The sequence below is a fragment of the Maniola hyperantus genome, chromosome Z, assembly GCF_902806685.2.
Source record: "Maniola hyperantus chromosome Z, iAphHyp1.2, whole genome shotgun sequence".
NCBI lineage: Eukaryota > Metazoa > Arthropoda > Insecta > Lepidoptera > Nymphalidae > Maniola > Maniola hyperantus.
In genome coordinates this window covers 4078427-4105020 of record NC_048564.1, presented here as the reverse complement: position 1 = coordinate 4105020, position 26594 = coordinate 4078427, and the positions used below count along the sequence as shown (strand labels likewise).

Below are 26594 nucleotides of genomic sequence, written 5' to 3'. Positions count from 1 at the left end.
CTATGAGTTCCTTTTTAGGGTTCCGTAGTCAATTAGCAAAATACGGAACCCTTATAAATTCGTCATGTCTGTCGGTCTGTCCGTCCGTATGTCACAGACACATTTTTCCGAAACTATAAAAGCTATACTGTTGAAACTTGGTAAGTAGATGTATTCTGTGAACCGCATTAAGATTTTCACACAAAAATAGAAAAAAAAACAGTAAATTTTGGGGGTTTCCCATACTTAAAACTGAAACTCAATTTTTTTTTCATCAAACATATACGTGTGGGTATCTATGGTTAGGTCTTCACAAATGATATTGAGGTTTCTAATATCATTTTTTTCTCTGAATAGTTTGCGCAAGAGACACTTCCAATGTGGTAAAATGTGTGTCTCCCCCCTGTAACTTCTAAAATAAGAGAATGATAAAACTAAAAAAACCATCAGCACAGATGTCCGTGAGGAAAAGAGGTTGATAAATTTGGAATCCACGGACTCTCTTGCCAAAGGAGCTCTGGTAGGCTGTTTAGGCATGGCTCTTTTAACGATACGATTAAAAGAGCTCTTGCCACCATAGATATTCCTACGCTCATTGAGCCGGCAGGGATTAGTCGGGATGATGGCAAGAGACCTGATGGATTGACGCTGGTTAAAAAATATTACGAGACATTTCACCGCGATTAATAGCCTGATCTGGTGACAGAAGGGCTGGCTCATTTTTTGTGCAACGGATCAGCCTGGCTGTCCAACGCGGAAATGCAGTCAGTATTCTTGGCACCATTCCACGCGGGTATGATTTGTATAGTAATTAGATAAGGCTAGCTTTAAGTTTTATTGTAATATTTTAATTAAAATATATATATATATATATATACATATATGATGTACATTACCATGCAAACTTCCACCAAGAATTGGTTTGAACAAGATCTAGTAAGTAGTTTTTGATTTATCGTGCAAAATGTCGATAAAATACGATTGTAGTTCGGAACCCTCGGTGCGCGAGACAGATTCGCACTTGGCGGGTTTTTACCAAATAGTACGGTAACCTTAAGGATATCACTATGGCCGAACTTTACACTGCTTTTACAGGTAGGTATGACTTCTGACTTCTGACTATCTGCATGCCAAATTTCAGCCTGATCCGTCCAGTAGTTCGAGCTGTGCGTTGATAGATGAGTCAGTCACCTTTCCCTTTTATTATATATTTAGATATTGATAACTGAGCATACTGGTTAGAACCTTCACCTCCTAATTGGAGGTCCCGAGGGTTTGCTCCCGGGCACGCACCTCAAACTTTTCGGAGTTATGTGCATTTTAAGTAATTATGTAATGAGGAAACCTGCATGTCTGAGAGTGTTCATAATGTTCTCAAAGGTGTGAGAAATCAGCTAATCCACACTTGCCCACCGTGGCGGACTATGGTGTTAAGCCCTGAGAGGAAGCCCGTGCTCAGTAGTGAGCCGGCGATGGGATGCTCATCATGATGCTCGTAGCTTTAGTTTTAATTACATATTAATTATCACCACTATATCATCCTGCAAATTAAAATTTTGACCATCAGTAAGCGTAACATTTTTGAATAAATAATTTGAGTTAGAGTTTAAGTTTGATGATGATTGATAACTAGAGCTGGAAAAATTGCTAAAAGTTGTGAATGACTAAATAGAGTAATGATCGTAACTGGTTAACCGTGAAACGTTGCCAGCTCATTTGGATGCCTTTTAATTGTTGTATCGACATGCTCGGCGGAAGAGAAAGTGTTACAGTTTTTGATTTTGATGTCCGTGACGACTAACTCAATTAATACTGCATATATCTAGATATAAATGTTACGCAATCTTTGAAGCTGTTCTGATTTAATAAAATAATTCTACGATATTTAAACGACTGCCTAAAAAAAGGAGTGTAATGTTTTCAGGGTTCAAGTATGTATGTAAGTTTCTTTATCCATACTTCCATACTAATATTATAAATGCGAAAGTGTGTCTGTCTGTCTGTCTGTCTGCTAGCCTTTCACGGCCCATCCGTTCAACCGATTTTGACGAAATTTGGAACAGAGATAGCTTTCATCCCTGCCGGAAATCAAAGGGTTCCCACGGGATTTTTAAAAACCTAATTTCACGCGGACGAAGTCGCGGGCATCAGCTAGTTTATAATGTTACAATAAAAGCTAGCTTTGTTGTTGTTTCTTGCTTAGTGGCTTTTGGTAGTGCCACCACGGCACAATTTACTTCGCCAATATCGCGTAGATTGAAGAAAAAAAGCTAGCTTTATCTGATGACTATACAAATCATGCCCGCGTGGAATGGTGCCAAGAATACTGGTGAATATGTCCGCGCTGGACAGCCATGCTGATCCATTGCGCAAAAAATGAGCCAGCCCTTATGTCACCAGATCACTGCCCCACGTACCGTCTCAGTCACGCGTTAGGTACTTACATCATCATCATCATGCGATCAACCTATCACCATCCCACAACTGTGCAGGGGTCTCCTCTTAGAGTGAGAAGAATTTAGACCATATTCGGCCACAGTCGCCGCTGGCCTTGTGCGGATTGACTGATTTCACACACCTTCGAGAACCGCAGTTGATTTTCACTTCTTAGCCAAATGCTGTACGTGCGGCATAGCCCAGCGGCCATTTTCTTGAATATAATATAAGTATTATATCTACAATTCAATTTTACCGCCCGGCTGTGCCGGCCCGCCTAATGAGCACGCCTAACATGCTGGTACAATACGGTGTAACCAATATTCACGTTGAATACCTATCCAATCCAAGTTAGACCTATAATAGTGATATACATAATATTATTGTTCTTTGATCACAATTCACTGTCTCATACCAGTGGGAAGCCACAACTAATTACGGTTCAACCGTCAAAGCTGCATTAAATCAATGTAACATTCCGATATATTATATATACCGGATATTGTACAGGTAAATTGTATAGGTACGTGGCAGTATTGAAACCTGTACACATACCTATTGTACCAGGCTGCATCATAAACTATTCTACTACTGTAGTGAAGTGGATATTTTGTTGTAAGTAAGTAGAGCAAACACTGACTCGCTGACCAACTCGCCTGCCCAGCGTGGTCAGTATGGGCATTACTTCTAATGAGCAGCGCCAACAGACAAAGGCCCCCAGTTCCCGGCAGCCCTGCTATTCCCGATTACGGTAAGGTGGTGGGGAGCGGGTGGATGAGGAAGGCTGAGGACCGTGTTTGGTGGCGTGCTCTTGGAAAGGCCTATGTCCAGCAGTGGATGCAAACAGGCTGATGGATTGGATGGATTGGATAGTCAATTTCAACAAATGACACGACAGGCTTATGGTAACTAACTGTAGGTATGTATAATGAATCTATGTCATTCTTTCGTAGGCTAAATCCTTATAAATGTATATGTTTGCCTTACTTTAATCTCGCTTATTCATTTCATCTAATTTCAAATCACAACGCTACTAAAGAAGTGTTTCAACTTCAAAATCATTACTTATCTAAAAGAAAAACTAGACTTTGATCCAAGTATAATTAAAATTGTAGGAAAGAAAGATATGCAATTTCTTTTGAAATCTCATAAAGCAAATTAATTTTTCTATAAATTTAATTTAAATGCTCCGATACGCGATCTAAGAAACAACTTATGAAAATACAAATGAAAAATAAAAGAAAAAATTTCTTTTCGTATTTGTAGGGCTGCAAAACCTTCGAACTTCTTTTTACTAAAGAGAAATTATACTTAAGCAATTTCCACTTTGTATATAATATCTGTCCCGGCTTTACTCACGTGTTTAGTCGACGTTAGCCCGACTAGTTTCGAACCCATCCGTGGTCCTTTTTCAAGGGAGTCAGTTCGCGCACGCGTCTCGATTGTGACTGCCACTTCCACTTCCACTTTGTAGGTACTATTTTGCAAAATAATGGCTAGTGCCCACTAGCAATGCAACCTACTGTGTTTGAATGACTCCTGCGCCACATAGGTTGATAGAAGTGTCAGAAACCTTCACGTAAGTGTCAACAACAACTGTCATAAGTTACAACTAATCGGATAGATGCCACACAATGATGAACGAACGAACACACAAATATGACATTTCGTTATTTGTAGCGGAAGTGTCCACATAAAAATCTTATTTTAAAAACAAACTTTAAACAATAAACTTTTCTTGTATTCTCCCCTATAGTTTTTATGATAATTAAAAAGCAGTGATGAAATAAAGATTTCCTAATATTTTATAATAGGAACATAATTTTACTGTAAAAGTAAGGGTACTGAATACATGGATTCATGAAAAACCGTTTTTGATGGTTTTTATAACGTGCATTTTAGCGACACTTCAATCCAAACAAGGTTCATACAAAATCTAGCTCTGCAAGAATTTTTCCGAAAATTTCCCTGGCATAACATAGGCCATTAACCATATTATAAACGCGAAAGTGTTTTTATGTTGGTTTGTTTTTCAATTTCGCCACAATGCAGCCAAGTTATAGTTAAAGTCCAGGCGACTTTTTATCCCGGAAAATCAAAGAGATCACGCGAGATTTTTTAAACGTGAATCCACGCGGGAGAATTCGCGAGTATCAGCTAGTTACAAATAATTATCACGTTAGCCAATACGATATACAAAGCCGTCTAATTGAACACGTTTATCTACGCTGTGTAAATTATACTATCATTAGACGCAGCATCCGGACACTTGTCTCGTGATCTAACTTTGACAGGAGGTTGAGCAAACTTAATACACATACCTACTATACTACGAAATACATAGAATAGGGTCTTGGCTCTAGTCATAAATAATATGATGTGTTTTTTTTGTATAGTGGTAGTTTATAAGGCTAGAATTCATTATTAAAGAGAATAATTAAAAAAAAAATGATTTTATTTGTTCAACTCCTCAATCCTGATCCTGCACAGGACCTGACCACCTAAGCTGATGGGATTTAGAAATTGTCGGGTATAAATTGATATTGGAGGTACCTACCAAATAAAGCTGTGGTAGCCTAGTGGTTAGGACGTCCGCCTTCCAATCGCAAGTCGGGGGTTCGATCCCGGGCACGCACCTCTAACTTTTCGGAGTTACGTGCGTTTTTAAGTAATTAAAATATCACTTGCTTTAACGGTGAAGGAAAACATCGTGAGGAAACCTGCAGGCCTGAGAGTTCTCCATAGTTTTTCTCAAAGGTGTGTGAAGTCTGCCAATCCGCACTTGGTCAGCGTGGTAGACTATGGCCAAAACCCTTCTCACTCTGAGAGGAGACCTGTGCTCTGTAGTGAGCCGGTGATGGGTTGATCATGATGACCAAATAAAGACTATCGTTGTATTCGAGGACCCAACACTTCAACCCTGATGCTGTAAGGAATTGCATTCCTAAGTCGTGGTGATTTAAAAACTAGAAGCCAGCGGGACAGGAGTGGAGAAACCGGGTAGAGACTTGGAGAAGCGCGAGCGGTGCAACGGATTGACGTGATATTTCGCATGGCTATAGTTAAAAAGACCTGGAAGACTGGAGACTGATATAGGCTACTTTTATGTCGGAAAATAAAAAGTTCCCAAGGGATTTTTAAAAACCTTAAGCCCCGCAGGCTAGTCAGAACATAAAATGGTACCACGCGTGGGCTGAGTAGGTATACCTAGAGTACGACAGAAAACGTTTTTGGTAGAGTGAACGAGGTAGATAGCGATAGTTTTTACCCATACAACATAGCTACTTACTGTCTATTTTTGTTTTAATAATATGAGTATTATTGTATTTTAAATTCTCACTCAGTAAGCGCTTATTTCCAAGTTAATCGTTTTTAAAGCGCCGCTCCTCGCACCCCACTGCACCTCGCATTTTAATATGTCACAGTCAAACCAAATAAAAATCTGTATGATCCGTACCTACTTTTAAGTTGGACACAGCAAAAATGTAGTAATTACATACTCTTTGAACACAGCGAATGTCCAGGACGGGTAATCCAGTATAGAGAGAGCCAGCGCGTGAAAGATCTTCGTTATTTTATAAAAGCTGACAGTTTCGAACACAGGGACGAATGATTAGCGACTCTGAATGAAGTTTGGATCATGGTGGCTTAGTGAAGAACTTTAATAATTTATTAAACTTTAAGGGCGTCTAGCAGGGGGTCGCCATCATACTGTCTGGAAATGCATGATGTAATTTCTAACACTAATCCGAAGAAAAAAAAAAAAAAAAAACTTTGACCTAAGCTTTTTACACTTTTATTACCCGTTATCTCCCAAAGCTACCATGATTCAAAATTCATAGTCGCATATTCCTCCCTGTGTTGGGACTTGGGGACAGCAAGCAGTAAAACTTTCAGCTTTTATAAAATGACGAAGGTATGGCACGTGCTGGCTCTTAGTGCATACGTAAGTATATCAATTCTGTACACACTGTTCTACACATAACGTAATGTGGTTGCCAAATGTCATTTTTGTGTCACGAGTCTTGATTATCGGTGATCTAAAGTGGAGCTGGTAGAGAGGGGTGTCTTTGTGACCACGCAGCCTGGTCAGTGGTTCTTGTGGGAGTGGTGCGCGCACGCGTCTCAACTGTTTCGAGTAGTCGAGGCTTAACCGTAAGTCGATTTATTTAAACGTCTTGTAACAGGTCTTTCGTGCGTTTTATATGCGGGTGCGTTGCGAGTTGTATTTGCTCAGCGAATTGGATTGATTTTACATATTTTACTGTGATAGTATTGATGTTTTTTAGAAATCGATTATCTTTAATTACTATGCGTTTCAACAAATAGCCGATTGTAGTAATCTGTTGATAAGTCTAATGTAAAATAAAGGACTGAAATCGTACTTTTGTCATGAAATTTGACATACGAATTTTTAAGTGGCGCGTGAGAAGTCATTTTTTACGCTCGTCGACATAACTCATTGATTTGATAACAGTATAATAATTTATTTAAAATAGGTAATAAATTACACTTTTTGACTGTCGGTTGTTGGAATTGTAAGATGATATCGCGGTGATAGAGGTGCGTGCCCGGGATCGAACCCCCGACCTCCGATTAGAAGGCGGACTTCCTAACCACTAGGCTATCACAGCTCTTTAAAATACTAGCGTAAAAAATATAGTAATCTGAAAATATCAGAAAAGATGGTTCATCGTATTATGCAACTCGATATTCTAATAGAAACTGACTAAAACAGTATTACATTTGTATAAGCAGCTACTTTTATAAAAATTTCTAGGAATAACTTCTTATCAGAATGAGAAGCTTTTAAATTGATACCAGGTAATAAAACGTTTTATATTAAGTATTCAGTCTAAAAGATTTTTCTAGATTCTAGATTTTATATCATTTTAGATTTCATTTTATCGAAATCATATTATATTTTATTTCAATAAAATGGAATGGAAATAAAATTTAGAATCTAGAGGTTCCAATCTGTTCACGGTTCACGATTGTTTATGCTTCATATCACAATAATGATAATTTATAACAATGATAACAATGATGATGATGACATATGATGATGAGTTCGTTGTGGGCTCCTCTCAGACCTGAGCGCGTTTGGAATCCTCGTAGCTTTAGTTTTGAGTTAGCGTGATAATTAATTATCACCACTATATCTTACAAATCCAAAAACTGACCGTCAAAAAGTGTAACTAAGTAATTACCTATTTTGAATAAATTATTTGAATTTTGAAGTTTGAATTTTAATAATAATATCAATATTTTTGACAAAATTACTTCAAGAAAAAATGTGTCCAATATGGAGTAACGTTTCAACTGAAAGGAAAGGTCATTATATACCACTACCATACCCATACCCAAAATCCATACCTACCATATTATGTTATTATAAATGCGATAATGTGTTTGTTTGTTGGTTTATTGGCCTTCAATCACGTCGCAACGGACCAATCGATCGACGTAATTTTTTGCATGGGTAGGTTACCTGGAGAGTGACAAAGGATACATACTTTTTATCCTGGAAAATCAAAGAGTTCCCACAGGTTTACCTGAATCCAAGTGGATAAAATAGCGGGCAGACTAGTATCTAATATATTCAGGAAAAGTTACAGTTCTCGCGTAGTGATATTTTAGAGTATACTAGTAGTCATACTTTTAGTTGTCGTAATTAATCTTGTTGGTGCATGTCCTTTGCTCTACAATTTTAAGTGAAGTTTGTATATTTATGGAAGCAAAACCTGTTTAATATAATCATTGTAACGGTAATTTGTTATCCTGTCGTATTTTACCGGTTTCCTTGAGCATAAAAATGTGAAAATATTTAATTTGTGCCCCAGATAAATATAATCAGTCGAGAATACTAAAGGTGCATTTTTATTAGTCGAAATCTCGGTCGACAAACAGTATTCGAGGTGGGATCACTTAAATTGACTGGTCGTTATGCAGCAGTAAAGACACCAAAAACGCATCGAAATAAAATTCACGTATTGATGGAAAGTAAATGAAAACGGCGGTATAAGAATAAATCAAAGGCTATCGTCATGCATTCTTTGGGCTTATCTTTAAATTTATAAAAGGATTGACTGACTGACTAATATATCAACGCACAGCTCAAATTACTGGACGGATCGGGCTGAAATTTGGCTTTCAGATAGCTAGTTTATTTGATAACAATTTACAAGGTATATATACATAACCCTGGTAGTAGCAATGCAAAGTTCCTGGTCCCCAAACTAGGATTCCCTGTGCTATGGGAAGCCAGTCTTTCGCCCGAATATAAATAGGTAGATACAATTAATGTAAATAACTTACTTAAAAGTACATAAACAGATTACAGTTAACAAGTAAACATTAAAACAAATAAGTAGGTTTCTTATTAGATGTAAGTAGATATAAAAAAGAAACAGAAAAAACATTAATTGTCGATATTCCTAGCCCCCGAACTAGGATTCCCTGAGCTACTGGAAGCCAGTTGAATTAGAATACTTAGAAGATAACAATATAATTTAGTTAATCGAATTCTAAAGATTTCGTTCATTTCTTCATTATATAATAGTAATTTCCCTATGAGTCCCTGTGTTTAATACCGCATGGTTTAATCTCGAAGGTATGTTTGCTTTAAAGTAGGATTCCATTCCGAATCCGCCTGGTTAGCGACCACACTCTAGTCGTAATCAGTAAAGCATTCCATGCGTTCCGGCTGCGAGCTAGAGAGCTACTCGTGGCTACTCGTAATCTCCCCTTCCCATCCCCGTATCCTGAATGCCAGCAACGCCTTGTTGGTTCCTCTGGTGCTGCAAATGTTCATAAACAGTGGAAGCATCAGATAACCAACCTGCTCGTTTGACCATTCTGCCAAGAGTGAGTGAATGAAAAGAAGAATTAATAATCACCAGAGTTATAAAACCTCCCGCAAAAAGGCGTTCTCTATCGATCACTGAAAATTATTCCCATAATATGCGAGCCTTATAACACGCATTTGAATAATTGATCGTACCAGATAGGTATCAAACCTTTCTTTCACCTAGCTGTCATGTATCGGCACAGGTGGAGTTTTAAAAATCCTATTTTAATGGTGGCTACGTTACAGAGAAAACCTACCTCTGTTAAATCCCGAACGGTATGACCTATTTGGTTAGTTTCACTCCCTATTTAAAAGGTTACTTTGTTCGTGTGCTGTCAATCCGTCGAAATTGGTATTGGTTGGATTTTGCGGCAACTACTCTAAGTAATTAATATTGTTTTGACAGACACGTGTGGTTTGGAGAACAGTAAATATTGTTTACATTAAAAACCTAGGTACAATTAAAAATATATATTTTAAATTTTAATATATATTTCAGAGCCTCAATAGCTCAACGGGTAAAGGAGTGGACTGAAAACCGAAAGATCGACGGTTCAAACCCCGCCCGTTGCACTATTGTCGTACCTACTCCTAGCACAAGCCTGTCGCTTAGTTGGAGAGAAAAGGGGAATATTAGTCATTTAACATGGCTAATATTCTTTAAAAAAAAAAAAAAAACTTTTTTACTTTAGACTGAATAGATAATTATATTGTTAAAAATAGATAGAAAGCCTAATAGATGCTCCTAATAATAGATTGGTCGGCATTGACATTGGCCTTCTCGGATAATGACTTGCTGTGACAGTGGTGAATACTCAATACGCTTTCGAAGTGTTTATTTTAGGGCTTGACCCCGGTTTGAGGATAGAGATATTTACAGCAAAATCGTGTGTTGTAAAGAATTTTAATAGGTATCTTCTTTATTTTACTTTTTCATTGATATATTCAACAAAAGAAATAAAAACATTAGGTGTTTTTCTTTTTGAAAATCATACAATAAAAACCTAAACAACTAAGCCCTATAAAACGATAAAGTAGACGCTTCGCGGGCGTCAGCTAGTTGTTTCTATTTATTTATCTTTTATCAGCCAGTTACAAGTTTGTTTTTAGTTGGCAGCCGAGATCCACTAATCTATAAGTAGGTACGATCTCTGATGCGAGATCCACTTTAGGTCGATCAGCCTTCGCAGTTAGGTTTAGCTCCAATAAATGAATAGCATTATAATACATGAATACAAATGCCAGAATTTCAACGTATTACAAATTGTTATACATAACCCAACACAAAAGAAGTAGGTGAGTAATAAAGACTGATAAATAATTACATAAAAACTGCTTAAGGATATTATTATTTCTGCATGAATGAATTCATTGAAAACTTAAATGAGTCAGTTTTTTAATCATTTAACTTTGACTGACAGAAAACTAAAACGATATTGAATTTAAAAACACCTATTTCACCCCCTTAGGGGTTGAAAAATCCTTTCTAAGCGATGTTTACATCATAATAGCGAATCATCATCATTATTATAGTGGTTAGAACATCCGCCTTCTAATTGGAAGTCGGGGGTTCGATCCCGGGCACGCACCTCTAACTTTTCGGAGTTATGTGCGTTTTAATGAATTAAATATTACTTGCGTTAACGGCGAAGGAGAACATCGTGTGGAAACCTCCATGCCAGAGTTCTCCATAATGTTCTCAAAGGTGTGGTGAAGTCTACCAATCCGCACATGGCCAGCGTGTTAGACTATGGCCAAAATCCTTTTCACTCTGAGAGGAGACCCGTGCTCTGTAGTGAGCCGGCGATGGGTTGACCATGATGATGATGATCATTATAAACCGATAGACGTCCTCTGCTGTACATAGGTTTCTTGTTGACTTTCACACGCCATGGTCTTGCGCCGCTTAGTTTAGTAAGCATCATAATAATTGAAAAGGCGTCATCAAGTATGATCGCTAATCGCAGTCTTTAAGAAAAGTATTAAATAAGCTTCTAGAGTGGTAGAATACAGAATAAGGCAGCAATATTAATAAAGAAAAGTCCGTAACAAATGACTCCTCACGTGCCTATTTAACTCTGTGGGTCAACTCAACTGTCCAAAGTACGGTTCACCTTTAAAATAAGAACTAAAATCGTACTTTTGACATGAAATTTGACACAAAAGATGACAAAAAGTTAAAATGGCGCGTGAAGAGTCATTTTTTATGCATTACACTACGTAGGTATTAGTTGAAACGAGTACCGACGATTTTAATAACACGAATGAGTGAAAGCAGACTGATTAATATTATAGATTGATATACGGTATAACACAAATATTATCATGGCGTATTGATTTTATGGTCCGATGACTTATGATGATATTTTACGTAATCGTTTTTTATATAATATGTTGTTTGCTTTTGTCTTGATAATATTAATAGGCTAGGCTAGGAATATTATGCTAGTGAGAATTTTTTTCCTCAGAAATAGTCAGTTGACATCTGGAAATATAAAAATAGGTAGCTTGTTACAGCGCAGCGTAAAGTTCTTTTTAGGGTTCCGTACCTCAAAAGGAAAACAAAACCCTTATAGGATCACTTTGTTGTCTGTCTGTCTATCAGTCAGTCAAGAAACCTACAGGGTACTTCCCGTTGACCTAGAATCATGAAATTTGGCAGGTAGGTAGGTCTTATAGCAGACATTCGGGAAAAAATCTGAAAACTGTGAATTTGTGGTTACATCACACAAAAAAATTGTAGTCATGAACTAATATTAAGTATTTTCAATTTCAAACTAAGATAACTATATCAAGTTGGGTATCATATGAAAGGTCTTCACATGTGCATTCTAAAACAGATTTTTATTTATTTTTATGCATCATAGATTTGAATTATCGTGCAAAATGACAAAAAAATACGACTGTAGTACGGAACTCTCGGTGCGCGAGCCTGACTCGCACTTGGCCAGTTTTTTATATTATTCGCATACTCTTATAGAATACATAATATGAAAGTTATATAGCCGCAAGGTATAATGGCGCCCATTCATTGGCTTTGCAGGAAACTCGTTCATTCAGCCTGAGGGCCTAATGTACTGATAAGCTATCTTATCTCTTCTTAGTATCCGCTTAGAGTTACTAATTCACAAAAAATAACTCATGTAAAATTACTATGACAAATGCTTTAGCTATAAAAGCCGAGCAAACATAGCATGTAGACTTTTGTGTAGTAAAGTAATTTTGTGAAATTTTAATAAAAATATATTAATTTAGGTAACCAAAAATGTAATTATATTTTTAACAATACCTAATAACTGACAGACGTACAAACTAATAATATTATCATCATCATGATCAATCCATGGCCAGCTCACTACAGAGCACGGGTTTCCTCTCAGAGTAAGAAGGGGTTTGGCCATAGTTTACCACGCTGGCCATGTGCGGATTGGTAGACTTCACACACCTTTGAGAACTTTATGGAGAACTCTCAGGCATGCAGGTATATTCACGATGTTATAGGTGCGTGCCCGGGATCGAACCCCCAACCTCCGATTATGGACGTCCTAACCACTAGGCTATCACAGCACTAAACTACTAATAATATACGTACTAAACTACTATTAATACGTCTAGTATTTATAAATAGTTAGTTTGTAGGTCTGTTTAATATTTAAACGGCAGGAATAGCTAACATCTTACAATGTAAGAGTTATGAAAATGTGAATGCAACGTAACGTGTTTGAACTATAATAAAAACGAAAAAAGACACTAGAAATAAGTATAAAAAATATGTATGTTATGCACTGGCTTAGACACCTACAATTATATTTGTTAGACTTTACTTTACAAATGACTATTGTAGATTATTATTCTTAAAAACAAAATATATTGAAAATTCAACCTTTTGTGAAATTATGTAGTCCACGCGGAGTCCACACCACGCAAGCATAAGCTAGTCTAAATATATAAAAGGAAAAGGTGACTGACTGACTGAATGACTGACTGACTGATCTATCAACGCACAGCTCAAACTACTGGACGGATCGGGCTGAAATTTGGCTTGCAGATAGTTATTATGATGTAGGCATCCGCTAAGAAAGGATTTTTAAAAATTCAACCCTTAAGAGGGTGAAACAGGGGTTTGAAATTTGAGTAGTCCACGCGGACGAAGTCGCGAGCATAAGCTAGTCTTATATATACAGATAGATAAATTACTCTGTGTCCATAGTCCGGAAGCACTAAGTATTGCGTAAGCGTCGGAATAATTTCTCTCGAACGATTCGTACCCGCGTCCACATCGGGCGTTGTTTACAATGCTAACGCTTTTACTAACACTCGCCACAATCCACGTGCGTTGAATAATACTTTTGTGCATTATTTCGCAGCTCGAATTGCTCAGTGCACACTTATTATTACTTACTACATGATTTCCATGTCGCAGTTCGCGCGTATTTTATTATTCCTAGAGAGCTAATAATTTAAGTATATAATCAATATTGGAATGCATGAATAATAAATGAAATGAAATGAAATGGGAACTCTCCGATTTTCCGAGATAAAAAGTAGTCTGCAGAATGCGAGCTATCTCTTACGAATTTCCGCTAAAATCGGTAAACTGATTAGGCTGAAATACTTTCGCCTTAGTAGGCTATCCAGTATTAAGTAGGGATTTAATATGTTTCACCTTTTAGTATTTGACTGGGGACACAACACTGGTTAAGAGTGGCGTGTACATAAGGTGGCATATTTAATTTTCGGTGCAAGGTAACCCTTAACTGCGAACTCGCCTGATGGTAGTGATGATGCAGTTTAAGATAAAAGAGGGCTAACTTAGATGGGGTATTATGGCAGTCTCATCAAACCCATAACCCCGATCGGTTTCTACGCGGCGTCGTACCGGAACGCTTAATCACTTGACAACACGATTTTGCCAGTCGGGGATAAACAGCTACAGCTAGTGGGAGACAGCAGACAAGACCAGAGACAATTTAGAAATTACTAAATTGCCCCGCCGGGAATTGAACTCGAGGCCTCCTATTTATAAGACCCGTCACTTACTCGTCCGTCGTTACTTACCCTCACCCGTCGGGGGACACTTATCCCCCGTTCCCACTTTGTCGCTTGATGTTCCAGTGGCAATACATTTTCATACAAAATCGGTTTCAAGTGTAAATCTAAATATATAAAAGAGAAATACCACTCACTCACTGACTGACTGACTAATCACGAAATCTCAGAAACTCTAAAGCCTACAAACTTGAAATTTGCAAGGTAGGTTCTTTCTAGAACGTAGGTGTCAGCTAAGAAACGGTTTTGAAACGGACGTGAAAATCGACATTTAGGTTATTAGCTTTAAATAATAAAAATCTGTATAATTTAATTTGGGAAATTCCCCCCTTAAGGGTGGTAAAATAGGGGGGCAATGTTTTTATAGATAAGTTTTAACAATTGTTATTTTTACTTGAAATTTGAAATGTAGGCTATTTCTAGGGGGTAGGTATCAGATAAGAAAGGATCTAACTAAATTCCTCCCCTAAGGGGATTTCAGATCTCATGAGAAACCAGTACGCGGACGAAGTCGCGGGCATCTGCTAGTAGCTTCATATAAAATATTATGCCGCTGGAACATCCGATTTTAACCTGGGCCCGACAAACGACAAGTGGGAACGGGGGGTTAAGTAATGTACTAGTTACTATCATAGACATACGGACAATAAATCAACGCGTTCGTAATTGACGTACATTTATCGGTGCCGGTCTACCATTTCTGGAATGTTAACACTACATTTACAGCATGCACTCATTAGTTACGGGTGGAATGAAAAATCTATGTATCTATACATATAAATAAAGTACAAGTGTGTCTGTGTTCGACATAACTGCCATTTAGTAAGCTAATAATTCTTATATAACTTTTTTTATAACAGTTTCTAAATCCCATCAATTTTTGGTGTCACGTTCCGTACAGCATCAGGATTGAGGAGTTGGAATCCACATTTTTATGATGATATGTCGCTAAGTTTCTCTGTCGATTAAAAAAATTGTTAAATAGTTTCAGAAATCTTGAAGATTGATTGGAAAAAACAAAACTCCTCCTTTTTTGAAAGTCGGATGAAAAGTAGCCTTTGTTACTCCTTGATTATTACTCTACTTGTGAAAGTCCCGTCAAAACAGGTGCAGCCGATCCGAAGATTAGCCCGTTCAAACAGACAGACAGACAAAAATTTTAAAAACATGTGATTCAGTTATAGTACAGTTCAAATAACCATATGAGTTTAATACAGACGCACACTTCAATTTTATTTATTAGTAGGTATAGTATAGGTACATAGCTTGACCACAATAACCAGATGGGCAGTGATGACGTGGCCAAAGATGGGACGCGTTTGCCTAGAAAACGCGTATTCACTATTGTTTTCACTAAGAAATGCGGTGAGAACCTTTGGAAAAACTTTATACTAAGCAGAAAAAGCTAGTGTGAAGCTCTAGAATTTTTTTAAACCCGAAACTGTATATGACAGTCTGTTGCTTTTTTACGGCCCATCCGCGCCGATTTTGATGTAATTTAATAGAGAAATAGCTTTCATCTCGCAACCTATCCCGACCATAGAAGGTTACTTTTTGTCCCATTTCCATTTAAAAAAACTTAAATCCACACGGAAAAAGTCATGGGAATCAGCTAGTGTTTTACAAATGCGGATCTGAGGTAACAAGCGAATAAGCAATAAAATACACTGAATTAGTATAATCGTAGATCAATCAGTATATTATTCTGAACAATTAATCAATTAACCGTGGAAATTAATAATTATTTATTTATGTATAAGGTGTATATGTTATAACTTTGGTTCCGAATTATATGTTTACCCTGTAATACATCAAAATTATATCAGGCTTCTAACCAAATTATTAGTACATATTTTTTTTTACTTTCATTTATGTATTTTTCTCATTTTTATCATATTTAAAAAAACAACAAACAATAAAATAACAGAAACAACAGAAATTAAAATAACACTGAACAACAAAAATTAAAGTAACAGGAACAAAAAAAACAACAGAAATATAAAATAATATATAGTATATAATTATTAGTACATAGGTATATTAAAATGTACTAATAATTTGACTACAAGGGCTATTTCATACATAAATAGATTTATCTTCTCTCATAGCTTAAAATACTAATTATAAAATCAAAATGTGTCACATATTGGCTTGCTTTATTCACTTTTATAATTAAAATAAAAAAATGATTGTAATACTATTTTAATATGAAAATACTGCAAAGTAATGCTATAAAATATTTTTTCTATAACGATACAGTTTCGACCTTTTCACGGTCGAACAGTCGAAATTCCTTTAGCAGAAACTAACATTCATGCTGAATAAATATCATTTTGTAACATGATATTCATTTAGCAGAAATGGTAGTTTTAAAATGTATTTACCTAGATTTCAATAACTTGAAAAACAGGAAAAATAGCATATTTTTGAGGCAAAATATGTACATCAAATTTATAAAACTTTGTGTATAGTTATATACAAAGTTTAATTAAACTTTGTGTATAGTTATACACAAAGTTTAATTGGCAATAGAATCTGCTGAGTCCTACCAATATTTAGGGGTCCTACCCCCTCCCAGAGGGTATTAGCCCAGGCGATTTATGCAAAGTTTGAATGAAACCTCGAAACAAATAAAATCACATGTACCAAAAAACAAAACTACGTAGTTTTGATTTTTGGCACATGTGTTTCTTACGCCTTAAGACATGTTTTCTCAAAAGTCTCCCTTCGAATGTCTCCCCAGCAAGGCATTGCGTGATTTTCACAAAAACTGTTAAAGTTAGAATCCATCAATCGCAAAAATAACCTTTGTAAGTTAACTAATATATTACCTACAAAATGGTTTGTAAATCATTGTGATAAAATTTATAGTTGTGGAAATATGACTACCTACTTTGCATGAAATTTTTCTATTTGGAAAAACTCTCTTAGTTTCTTGCGATTTCTGCAAAAACTATTGTGGTGATTGGTGTTGGTGATGATGATAGAAATAAAACGTCTGATCATGTTGAGCGTAAAGCGTGTAATAATCGAGAATGCATTAATACAATGTAACGTGCAACGTTAGCAGTTTTGGCGCAAGCTGGTGTTACACCGGGCTTACGGTTGGAGACACACCAAGCCTACACTACACCTCTACCGTTTTTTTTTTTTTTTTGAAAGAAAAAAAACAAATAAAGAAATCTTACACATAAAGAACTTAATCATAAAAAGGAATAGTTCTATTCTTATGCACTAATCTAATTTTATTATCTATAATTATCTTAACATTTGGAGATACATCTTCTACCACTGGGTATGGACCTTTATATAAATTTTCTAGCTTTTTAGTATTCTCTTGCTTAACCAAAACCAAATCATCCTTTTCGTAATGGATTGGATTTATTTTTATATCATATTTAAATTTTCTTGCTTCCTTGCTTTTAATTAAATTATTTCTCGCATCACTTTGAGCTTTTTGTAATCTATATTTAAGTTCAAGAGGATAATTTTCAAAGTTATATAAAGGTTCAACTTTTGATGTCAGATTGTTAGGCAATACACATGCATGGCCAAATACTAATTCATAAGGAGTATATTTAGTTTCACTGTGAACTGTTGTGTTGTACGAAAATTTCCAAAAGGGAATCCAAGAACTCCATGAATTTGGAAAACCGTTAGTTTGTATTCTAAGAAAATTACCTAACCCTTTATGTGTATTCTCTAACGCACCAATAGATTCATGATGATAAGCAGTCGATAACATTTTTTCAATACCTAAAATTGTACAAGTTTCTTTCATTATAGAACTAATAAATTCAGATCCTCTATCCGTGCCAATAATCCTTGGAACGCCGTAAGATAAAATAAATTTTTCCACAAAAATTTTAGCAACCTCTTCAGCTGATTTTGTAACTAATGGGTATGCTTCTAAATATTTTGTTAATTCGCATTGAATTGTTAGTATATATTTATATCCAAAATCATCTTTATCTATAGGACCAACAATATCTAAAAATACTTTATCTAAAGCTGAAGATGCTGTCGTAGTTACAGTTAGAGGTTCTCGAATATATCTATGATGCTTACACTTTTGACACTTAATACACTTTTTAATAAACTCGATGACATCTGTTTCCATCCCTGGCCAATAATAATACTTTTTAATATTGTTAAGTGTTCTCCTTACTCCTGCATGTCCACTTGTAGGTAACAAATGGAAATCATTTAATATAAGTTTCTTTTTATCATTATCACTTATTCTCTCCACATTATTTATTACACAAAACCTAAGATTTTCTTTATTTTTACTTTTATCATCTTTTATTTTATTTAACATTGTTTTAATCATTTTCAAGTTATCTTCATTTTTAATTATAACGAGCTCTTTTATATTTATCTCTTCACACATATCTTCCAATTCTTTCAACAAGTCGTCTCGCGTCCTTATTGATAAAGAATTTGGGTTCAAACATGAATATATAGTCAACTTTTCCTTAACGTACATGTAGTTTTTATTTCTTGAAACGCGTTTATTTAGTCTTTAATTATTTAAAATATCTAACCACTTTCTCTTATCGATTAATGTCAGTTCCGTGTCATTAGTAGTCTTTTTTAGTATCTCAACAACGTTAGGTTGATCAGTCCTTACGTTGTCTACATGTTGTCTAAATGCCGGTACGTCCTTGTTTGTAATAATATTATTATTCTCACATTCTCTCGCTTTCTTAGTCTGAGCACGTGTCATCACATTAACATTCTTCTCACTTACATACTTCTCATTCATACTCTTCAACTCATTAGATTCCACAATCATACGAGATAATGCATCTGCAGCTACATTACTCTTTCCCTTTACATACTCAACAACAAAATCATACTCTTCCAGACAAAGTCTAAATTTTGTTAAACGACTGGTAGGATTTCTCATTCCAAATAAATATATTAATGGTTTATGATCTGTTTTTATCCTGAATTTACGAGCATATAAATAAGGCCTAAAATATTTTACTGACCATACTATAGCTAGTAGTTCTTTTTCTATAATCGGGTAATTTAGTTCTGCTTTATTTAGATTTCTGCTCGCATAAGCGATTGGTTTACCGTTTTTATTGCATAATACACTACCTATTGCAAAACCTGAACTGTCTGTTTCTAAAACAAATTCATTATTTTCTGAAAAATCTGGATAACTCAATACTGGAGGATTAATTAGAATATTTTTTAATGTGTTAAAAGCTTCTTCACATTCAGATGACCAATTAAAAATTGCATCTTTTTTTGCGAGTTTATTTAGAGGTAAGACAATATCTGCAAAGTTTTTTACGAATTTTCTATAGTAGTTAGCGAATGCTACGAAACGTTTTACATCATCAGTTGATTTTGGAACCGGATAATTCTTTACCACTTTCACCTTTTCTGGATCTGGTAAAATTCCACTGTTTGAAATAACATGGCCTAAATATAAAAGTTCCTTCTTCAAAAATTCACATTTTGAAGGATTTAACTTGAGATTAACTTTTCGAAGTCTTTCAAAAATTGTAATTAAATTTTTATTATGATCTTCCAAATTTCTACCTAAAACTATTAAATCGTCTAGGTATATCAGACATTTTTCATAATTCAATCCTGCCATAGCTACTGTCATTGCTCTAGAAAAAGCACTTGGGCTGATTTTCAGACCCATAGGCAGTCTTTTCATTTGATATTGACCTTGATCAGTCGAAAAAGCAGTATACTTTCTACTTTCTGGATCTAATTCAATTTGATAATACCCTTGCGATAAATCAAGATGTGAAAAATATATGAAACCTGATAACGAATCTAGAATATCTGTGATATTGGGTAGTGGGAATTTGTCATCTTTTATATTATCATTAAGCTTTCTATAATCTATAACAACTCTCCATTTTCTTTCACCTGATTTATCTACCTTTTTTGGAACTATAAGTAATGGACTTGACCAATCACTAACTGACTCTTCTATAATATCATTTTTAAGTAACTCTTCAACCTGTTTTTTAATTTCTTGTTTTTGTGCAAAGGGTAACCTATATGGTTTACTATAAACCGCTGAAGTATTGTCTTTCAATTTAATGTCTTGCTTGTAAATATTCGTTACACTCAATTTATCATTTGGTAAGTGAAAAATATCACTATACTTAGCACAAATATTTTCAATTGTACTTTGTTCTTCCTTATTCAAATAAGATTCCAACTTTAATAAAGAAAATAATTCACGCGTGCGTGACGGGCTTAATAAACTAGAACTAAACTTACTTATATAATACTCATCTGCATCATGCACAATAGGCTTAATATTTCTTAAAACTACTTTATTTTCTGTTGTATTTAATATCTTAACAGGTAAACACCCATTTTTTGGCGAACAAATTGAATTCGCTATGAATACACCATTAGCCACTTCATCGCTTACAATTACGCAATCTTTATTAAGATTAGTAGGAATATACTTAATAACTTCACATCTAGGTTCTATTTCTAACACGTCATCAAAGTTAAGTGCTAATCTTACAGTACTAAATCTATTCCTTAATATTAAACACTTATTTTTATAGTTCACAATCCCACGGTATTTTAACAGAAAGTCTTGTCCTAAAATTCCAGATGAATTACATGGTAAATTACGAAACACATAAAATTTTTGTATGAATTTTTTGCCATAGCTGTAGAGATCTAAAAATACATAACCTTCTGACATAAGACCGCCACCAACTCCATGAATCTCAAACTCATCAGCATAAAATTGTGGTTGATTTCTAAGTTTATTTAATGAACTACGCTTAATAGCGCAAATTGATGCTCCAGTATCCACTAATAAGTCTACTGTCTGACCGTAACGCCTAAAATTCACCCAATTTATGCTATTTCCTGATAAAATGAATTTAGGGACGAAAAAATTTTTCTGAACTCTCGTTGTTTTCAGTTGACGAAGGAGCAGCATAATTTATTTTCCTCTGATTCCTATTTGTAAAAGCTCCTCGTGAACTCCTATTGTTATTTTGCCACTGATATGTAACACCACGACCTCGAGTTGGGTTTGCACCCCTGAACGCATTTCTGGCAGATGAAAAACCACGATTATAATAGGAATATCTTTGGGAATTATTATGAAAGTGATCGTTGTTATGATACGAATTATTATAATATGACCTTGGATAATATTGTGGCCTTCCCCTATTAAAGTTATTATAACCACGTCTACCACGAAATTGACCTCTTTGATATGTCATGAAAGGAGGAGGAGGATTCACTAAGGATTCGTCCTCCGCTGCTCTTATTGCATCTTTCAGAGTGCTATAGTTGCGTGCGGCTATGATCGTGCTTAATTTTTGGCTCCGCAATCCATCTGCAAACCGTTTTATAGCATTTTTTTCATTTAATGGCCGCAAAATTTCGTATTTTGACGGCTCTCCGTCAGCCTGTGAAATCGTTAATTCTACGAATAATTTTTCAATTTCCTGTCCAAATTCTTCAATCGACTTATTGGCCTGAACGGTCGATTGTAGTTTACTTTGTAACGCTACATCGGATTTTTTAGTTAACAGATGCAATTTCATGTCCCGCAATAAAGATTCTACATCGTCGTATTTTGTATTAAGGCGTAGCTTAGCATTACGCGAAAGGCGTGTTTTCAAGATAAAATTCACAAGTAAGCATTTAGTTTCGGTATTTAACATCGAATTATAAAGTTCAATTGCATCTATTAATTTTTGCGTAACACTTTCATCGTCGGTCATAATAGGCAACAAGTTTACCGCGGTTTTCAAATCAAAACTTACCTTACTCTCCATCTTGTCTGTGGAAGTTTCCTGAAAATTACACAAATTAAAAATATCCCTATATAAACTCTCTACCTTATATTTAATTCCTAATACATATTTTTGAGTGTCCTGTGTATACTCGTTTTTATCGAATTTTTCTTGTACTATCCCTATTACTTCTAAATAACTATTATAACATTTATTTGCCTCACTGTACTTTTTCACTAACAAGTCCCCTTTTCTTCTACTAGGTCCGATTTTCACTAAATAAGTCCTTAATTGATTTAATTGCACTAATATAGTATCTAATTGTTCTAATTCCATATATTAATTTTATAAGTTCGCACTTAAGTAACAGGTGCAGTTCTCGGAAAAAGGTCACAGTACATTCCATTCACATCGTAGGTACACTGTTCACAAACACTGGGTCGGGTCACGTCGGCCAAATTTCTCGGAACGTCGCGTCGCGGGGCTCAAATATGCGCTGAAGTCACCATCTCCGGGGGCCTCGTTACAACATTCATATGGCCTGCATTCATTTCTCTTCGTAAGATATTAATTGATTTTTCTTGACATTTTTTATAAAAATACCATACAATAGCCATCATCATTATCGACAACACCACTATTAATAAAATATCACTTAATTCCAATTCCGAGTAAAGTCGCCTAGCGCTGGCCTCGCCATTGGCATTTTGCGCCACAACGATGGTCTCTTCTTTCTTCTTTTTACTTGGGATATTTCTTCCCCATTTTCTACCTCCGTCGCTTCTTCTCAAGTCCTTAGAGCAGGGTCGCCATGTGGTGATTGGTGTTGGTGATGATGATAGAAATAAAACGTCTGATCATGTTGAGCGTAAAGCGTGTAATAATCGAGAATGCATTAATACAATGTAACGTGCAACGTTAGCAGTTTTGGCGCAAGCTGGTGTTACACCGGGCTTACGGTTGGAGACACACCAAGCCTACACTACACTATAAGAGCTAAGAAAAAAATTATAAAAATCCATACTAATATTATAAATGCGAAAGTGTGTTCTGTCTGTCTGCTAGCTTTTCACGGCCCAACAGTTTAACCGATTTTGATGAACTTTGGTACAGAGTTAGCTTACATCTCGGGGAAGAACATAGGCTAAATCTTTTTATCCCGGAAAATTAAAAAGTTCCCACAGGATTTAAAAAACCTAAATCCACGCGGACGAAGTCGCGGGCATCAGCTAGTTAAAAATAAATTTCACTTAATTACCTATAGATTATTTATAGTTCATTTTGATAGGAAGAATAGTTTCCGAAATATAGCTATTTATCGCGTATGGAAAACAAGTATTTTTTTAAAAGTTTGTCTTTGTACTAAATTTAGTGCAAAGATAAAATTATAAACAAAGTTTCATTGATACATAATATTTTGCCGCCAAACTGTCGTATTAGAGTCGCCGCAGACCACAAACTTTTTATCGGTCGATAGTTTGGTCGGTTTCTAAATCAGTATGAAGATGTATGTAAGTGCGCAAATTATAATTTGATCATCTTCATACTGATTAAGAAACCGACCAAAATATCGGCCGATAAAAAGTTTGTGGTCTGCGGGGACTCTAACTATTTCAGATAAATTCGAAACTGTGTTTGTAACGTCCGGTTGGATGTGAAAATATAATAGTATTCACGGAAATCTACGTACGTCAGAATTCGCATATTTGAAAAACAACGATGTAGTTATACTTGCATTCCTCTTTGTTGATTTAATCCATACAAAGTAATATTATAAAGGGCGTCTATCTGCGTTTCCGTGTAAGGCATCTATAAAATAAATGGATACTTTTTGTAGATATAATCATATCACTATTTTTATTCCAGAAAATAAACTCCCACGGCAATTTTAAAAACCAATACATACGCTGTCAACTGTTAAACTATCAACTATATCGATGTTTTATAATAAAAACTTAACGCTGATATTATATTATAGTAGTAAGAAGTAGGGTTTCTGTCGACATGGTATATTTTAATAGTACCTATGCCAAATTTATATTTATGAACTCAGTATTTTTTCTCTCTCGTTTAATATCCCACTCAATACAATAGATTTTTTTTAAAGATCCCCACTTTTTGGATTTAGCATAATAAAAGTGATAAATTTTTCTGTATGTTTTATAGACTAGAGATAATCATATTAGTTATAATAATTATTTATGTGTGTAGAACATAACATTATGTATCTGTAACTTATGAATTTCTAATATAGGATTTAGCATCCGTCAGATCGATTTTGTTCGTATAAAATGTAGCCTATGTCACCCTGACTATAACAACAAATCAATTGACTCGTTCATCGAAATCGGCCCAGTAGCTTATCCGCTACAGTGGAACACACAAAGATACAAACATACATACATAGACTGCCAAAATCATAACCTTTCCTTTTCGCTTCACCGTAGTCGGGTATCCCGTGGGAGCTCTTTGATTTTTCGGTATAAAAAGTTACCTATGTCCTTCCCCGGGATGTAAGCTAACTCTGTACCATTTCATCAAAATCGGTTAAATTGTTGGGCCGTGAAAAGCTACCAGACAGACAGACACACTTTCGCATTTATAATATTAGTAGGTATGTATTAAATATCGTATGTTTAGCACTATTCTAAATAAGTAATATTGTGGATGTGAAATTTGAAAGTTAATAATTAATTTACTTGATATACTTAATTAGGCTTTTTTATTGTAGGTAGTTGGTATGTAATTAATAGTTTAGAATTGAGCTGCAGTTACGTTACATAAACACGTTATGCCGACTATCCCGAGTGCTAATAGAAGTTTTTGAACAAATAATACTCTTTTTTCGGCTGGTAACACGTGGCTGGTAAAAATGTAATTACGCACTAATTCAAGTTGTATAAAAAGTTATCAGAGCAATTAATAAAAATAAAATACCCATACTTATTATAAACGCGAAAGTGGGTTTGTTTGCTGATTTGTTGGTTTATTGGTTTGTTGGCTAGTCTTTCAATCAAATCGCAATAAAGCAAAGGATCGACGGTATTTTTTGTACGGGTATAGTTAAAGACCTGGAGAGTGATATAGGCTACTTTTTATCCTGGAAAATCAAAGAGTTCACGCAGGATTTTTAAAAACCTAAATAGCCGCGGATCAAATTGCGGGCATCAGCTAGTTATACTATATAAATCGATGCAATAAATATCTTTTAGCTTTATTTTCATAAAGGCAGTTTAAAGTTGTATGAGAACGTGTTAAGCCCTATTCAGTCCGGTCGTAAGTTCCCGGTTATTATCATTTTCAGCTGATAGTAACAGCAAAATCGAATGGACTAAGAGCCCGCGAGGGCAAGACCTTCGTTATTTTATAAAAAGATAACAGGTTACCTGCCAACTGCCAAATCCACCATGATCCATTGTTCATAGTTGCTGATCGATCCTCTCTGTGTTGGGGACAATACGCAGAGAAACATTTCAACGTTTATAAAATAACTAAGATCTGGCCTTACAGGTTCTTTTTGTAAGAGTTGAAATCTTGTTCTCTTAGTCGAATTAGGTATGTTGTACGGAATCTGGGAGCTCATCGTATTATCATCCCGAAAAAAAATTACTATCATCGTGATTAGTGGTGTGGAGATAATAAGAGACATTTCTTAACCTAGTCTACTTAGCTCATTGCTCACTTTTCATTATGACTATGAGCAAATAAGTACTTATCTAACTAATGTCTACCTTGGCTTCAAACCAAACAATTTTGAATCATTGGTTTTTTGACTCTTTCGCTGTGAAAAAAACTATACGCGGCCGGCATACAGATTTTTCTACTGATTGTAATTAGTGGAGTTTTAGCCCTCAGAAATGGCGAAAATAATGCAGAGAGAGTGAGAGGATTTTTCACTAAGTCTGCTTCTTAGTTACTTCCTTACAAAGTGTTGATAGACGCGTGTCGCAATTTTGGATTCGTAAAACCAATGTCGGTCACCCGCCAGTGGAGCGGAGAACGCGTTATACGCCCCAATACGGATGTGTGCCTTAATGTAAATCGCACATTACACAGACTCGACGCTGACTCCACTCACTCAATACTCGACTCACAGTAAAGCATGGATATGAGAGTTTAAATTGAAATTAAATTTTCATTGGAACTGGTTGTCAACGTAAAGCCAATGCGGGAGCAACGAAGGTTAACTTAAAGCAGGTAAAAAAAGCTGTGATAGCCTAGTGGTTAGGATGTCCGCCTTCTAATTGGAGGTCCCGGGTTTAATTCTGGCCACACACCTCTAACTTTTCAGAGTGATGTGCGTTTTAAGTAATTATATATCACTTGCTTTAATGGTGACGGAAAACATCGTGAGGAAACCTGCATGCTTAAGAGTTCTCCATTATGTTCTCAAAGGTGTGTGAAGTCTACCAATCCGGACATGGCCAGCGTGGTAGGTTATGGCCAAAACCCTTCTCTTTGAGAGGAGAGCCGTGCTCTGTAGTGAGCTGGTGATGGGTTGAAAATGTATGTATGTAGGTAAAAAATCT

General features: G+C 35.6%; 3 protein-coding genes across 28 annotated transcripts in view; 1 reads left to right on the top strand and 2 right to left on the bottom strand.

Annotated features, from left to right (window-relative positions):
• LOC117995295 (coiled-coil domain-containing protein AGAP005037) overlaps positions 1–26594 on the bottom strand; it is a 173887-nt gene that overhangs the window by 50002 nt on the left and 97291 nt on the right. The gene's annotated exons all lie outside the window — the stretch shown is intronic.
• Positions 6407–26594, top strand: part of b6 — a 38330-nt gene continuing 18142 nt past the window's right edge. Inside the window, exon 1 of the mRNA XM_034983287.2 lies at positions 6407–6570. The gene's annotated coding sequence lies outside the window, so the exon portion shown is untranslated. The remainder of the gene's footprint in view (positions 6571–26594) is intronic.
• On the bottom strand, positions 20687–23047 carry LOC138404562 (uncharacterized). Its single transcript, XM_069508931.1, has one exon. The coding sequence runs from the start codon at positions 22399–22401 to the stop codon at positions 21199–21201; it is 1203 nt and encodes a 400-aa protein (XP_069365032.1). The 5' UTR covers positions 22402–23047; the 3' UTR covers positions 20687–21198.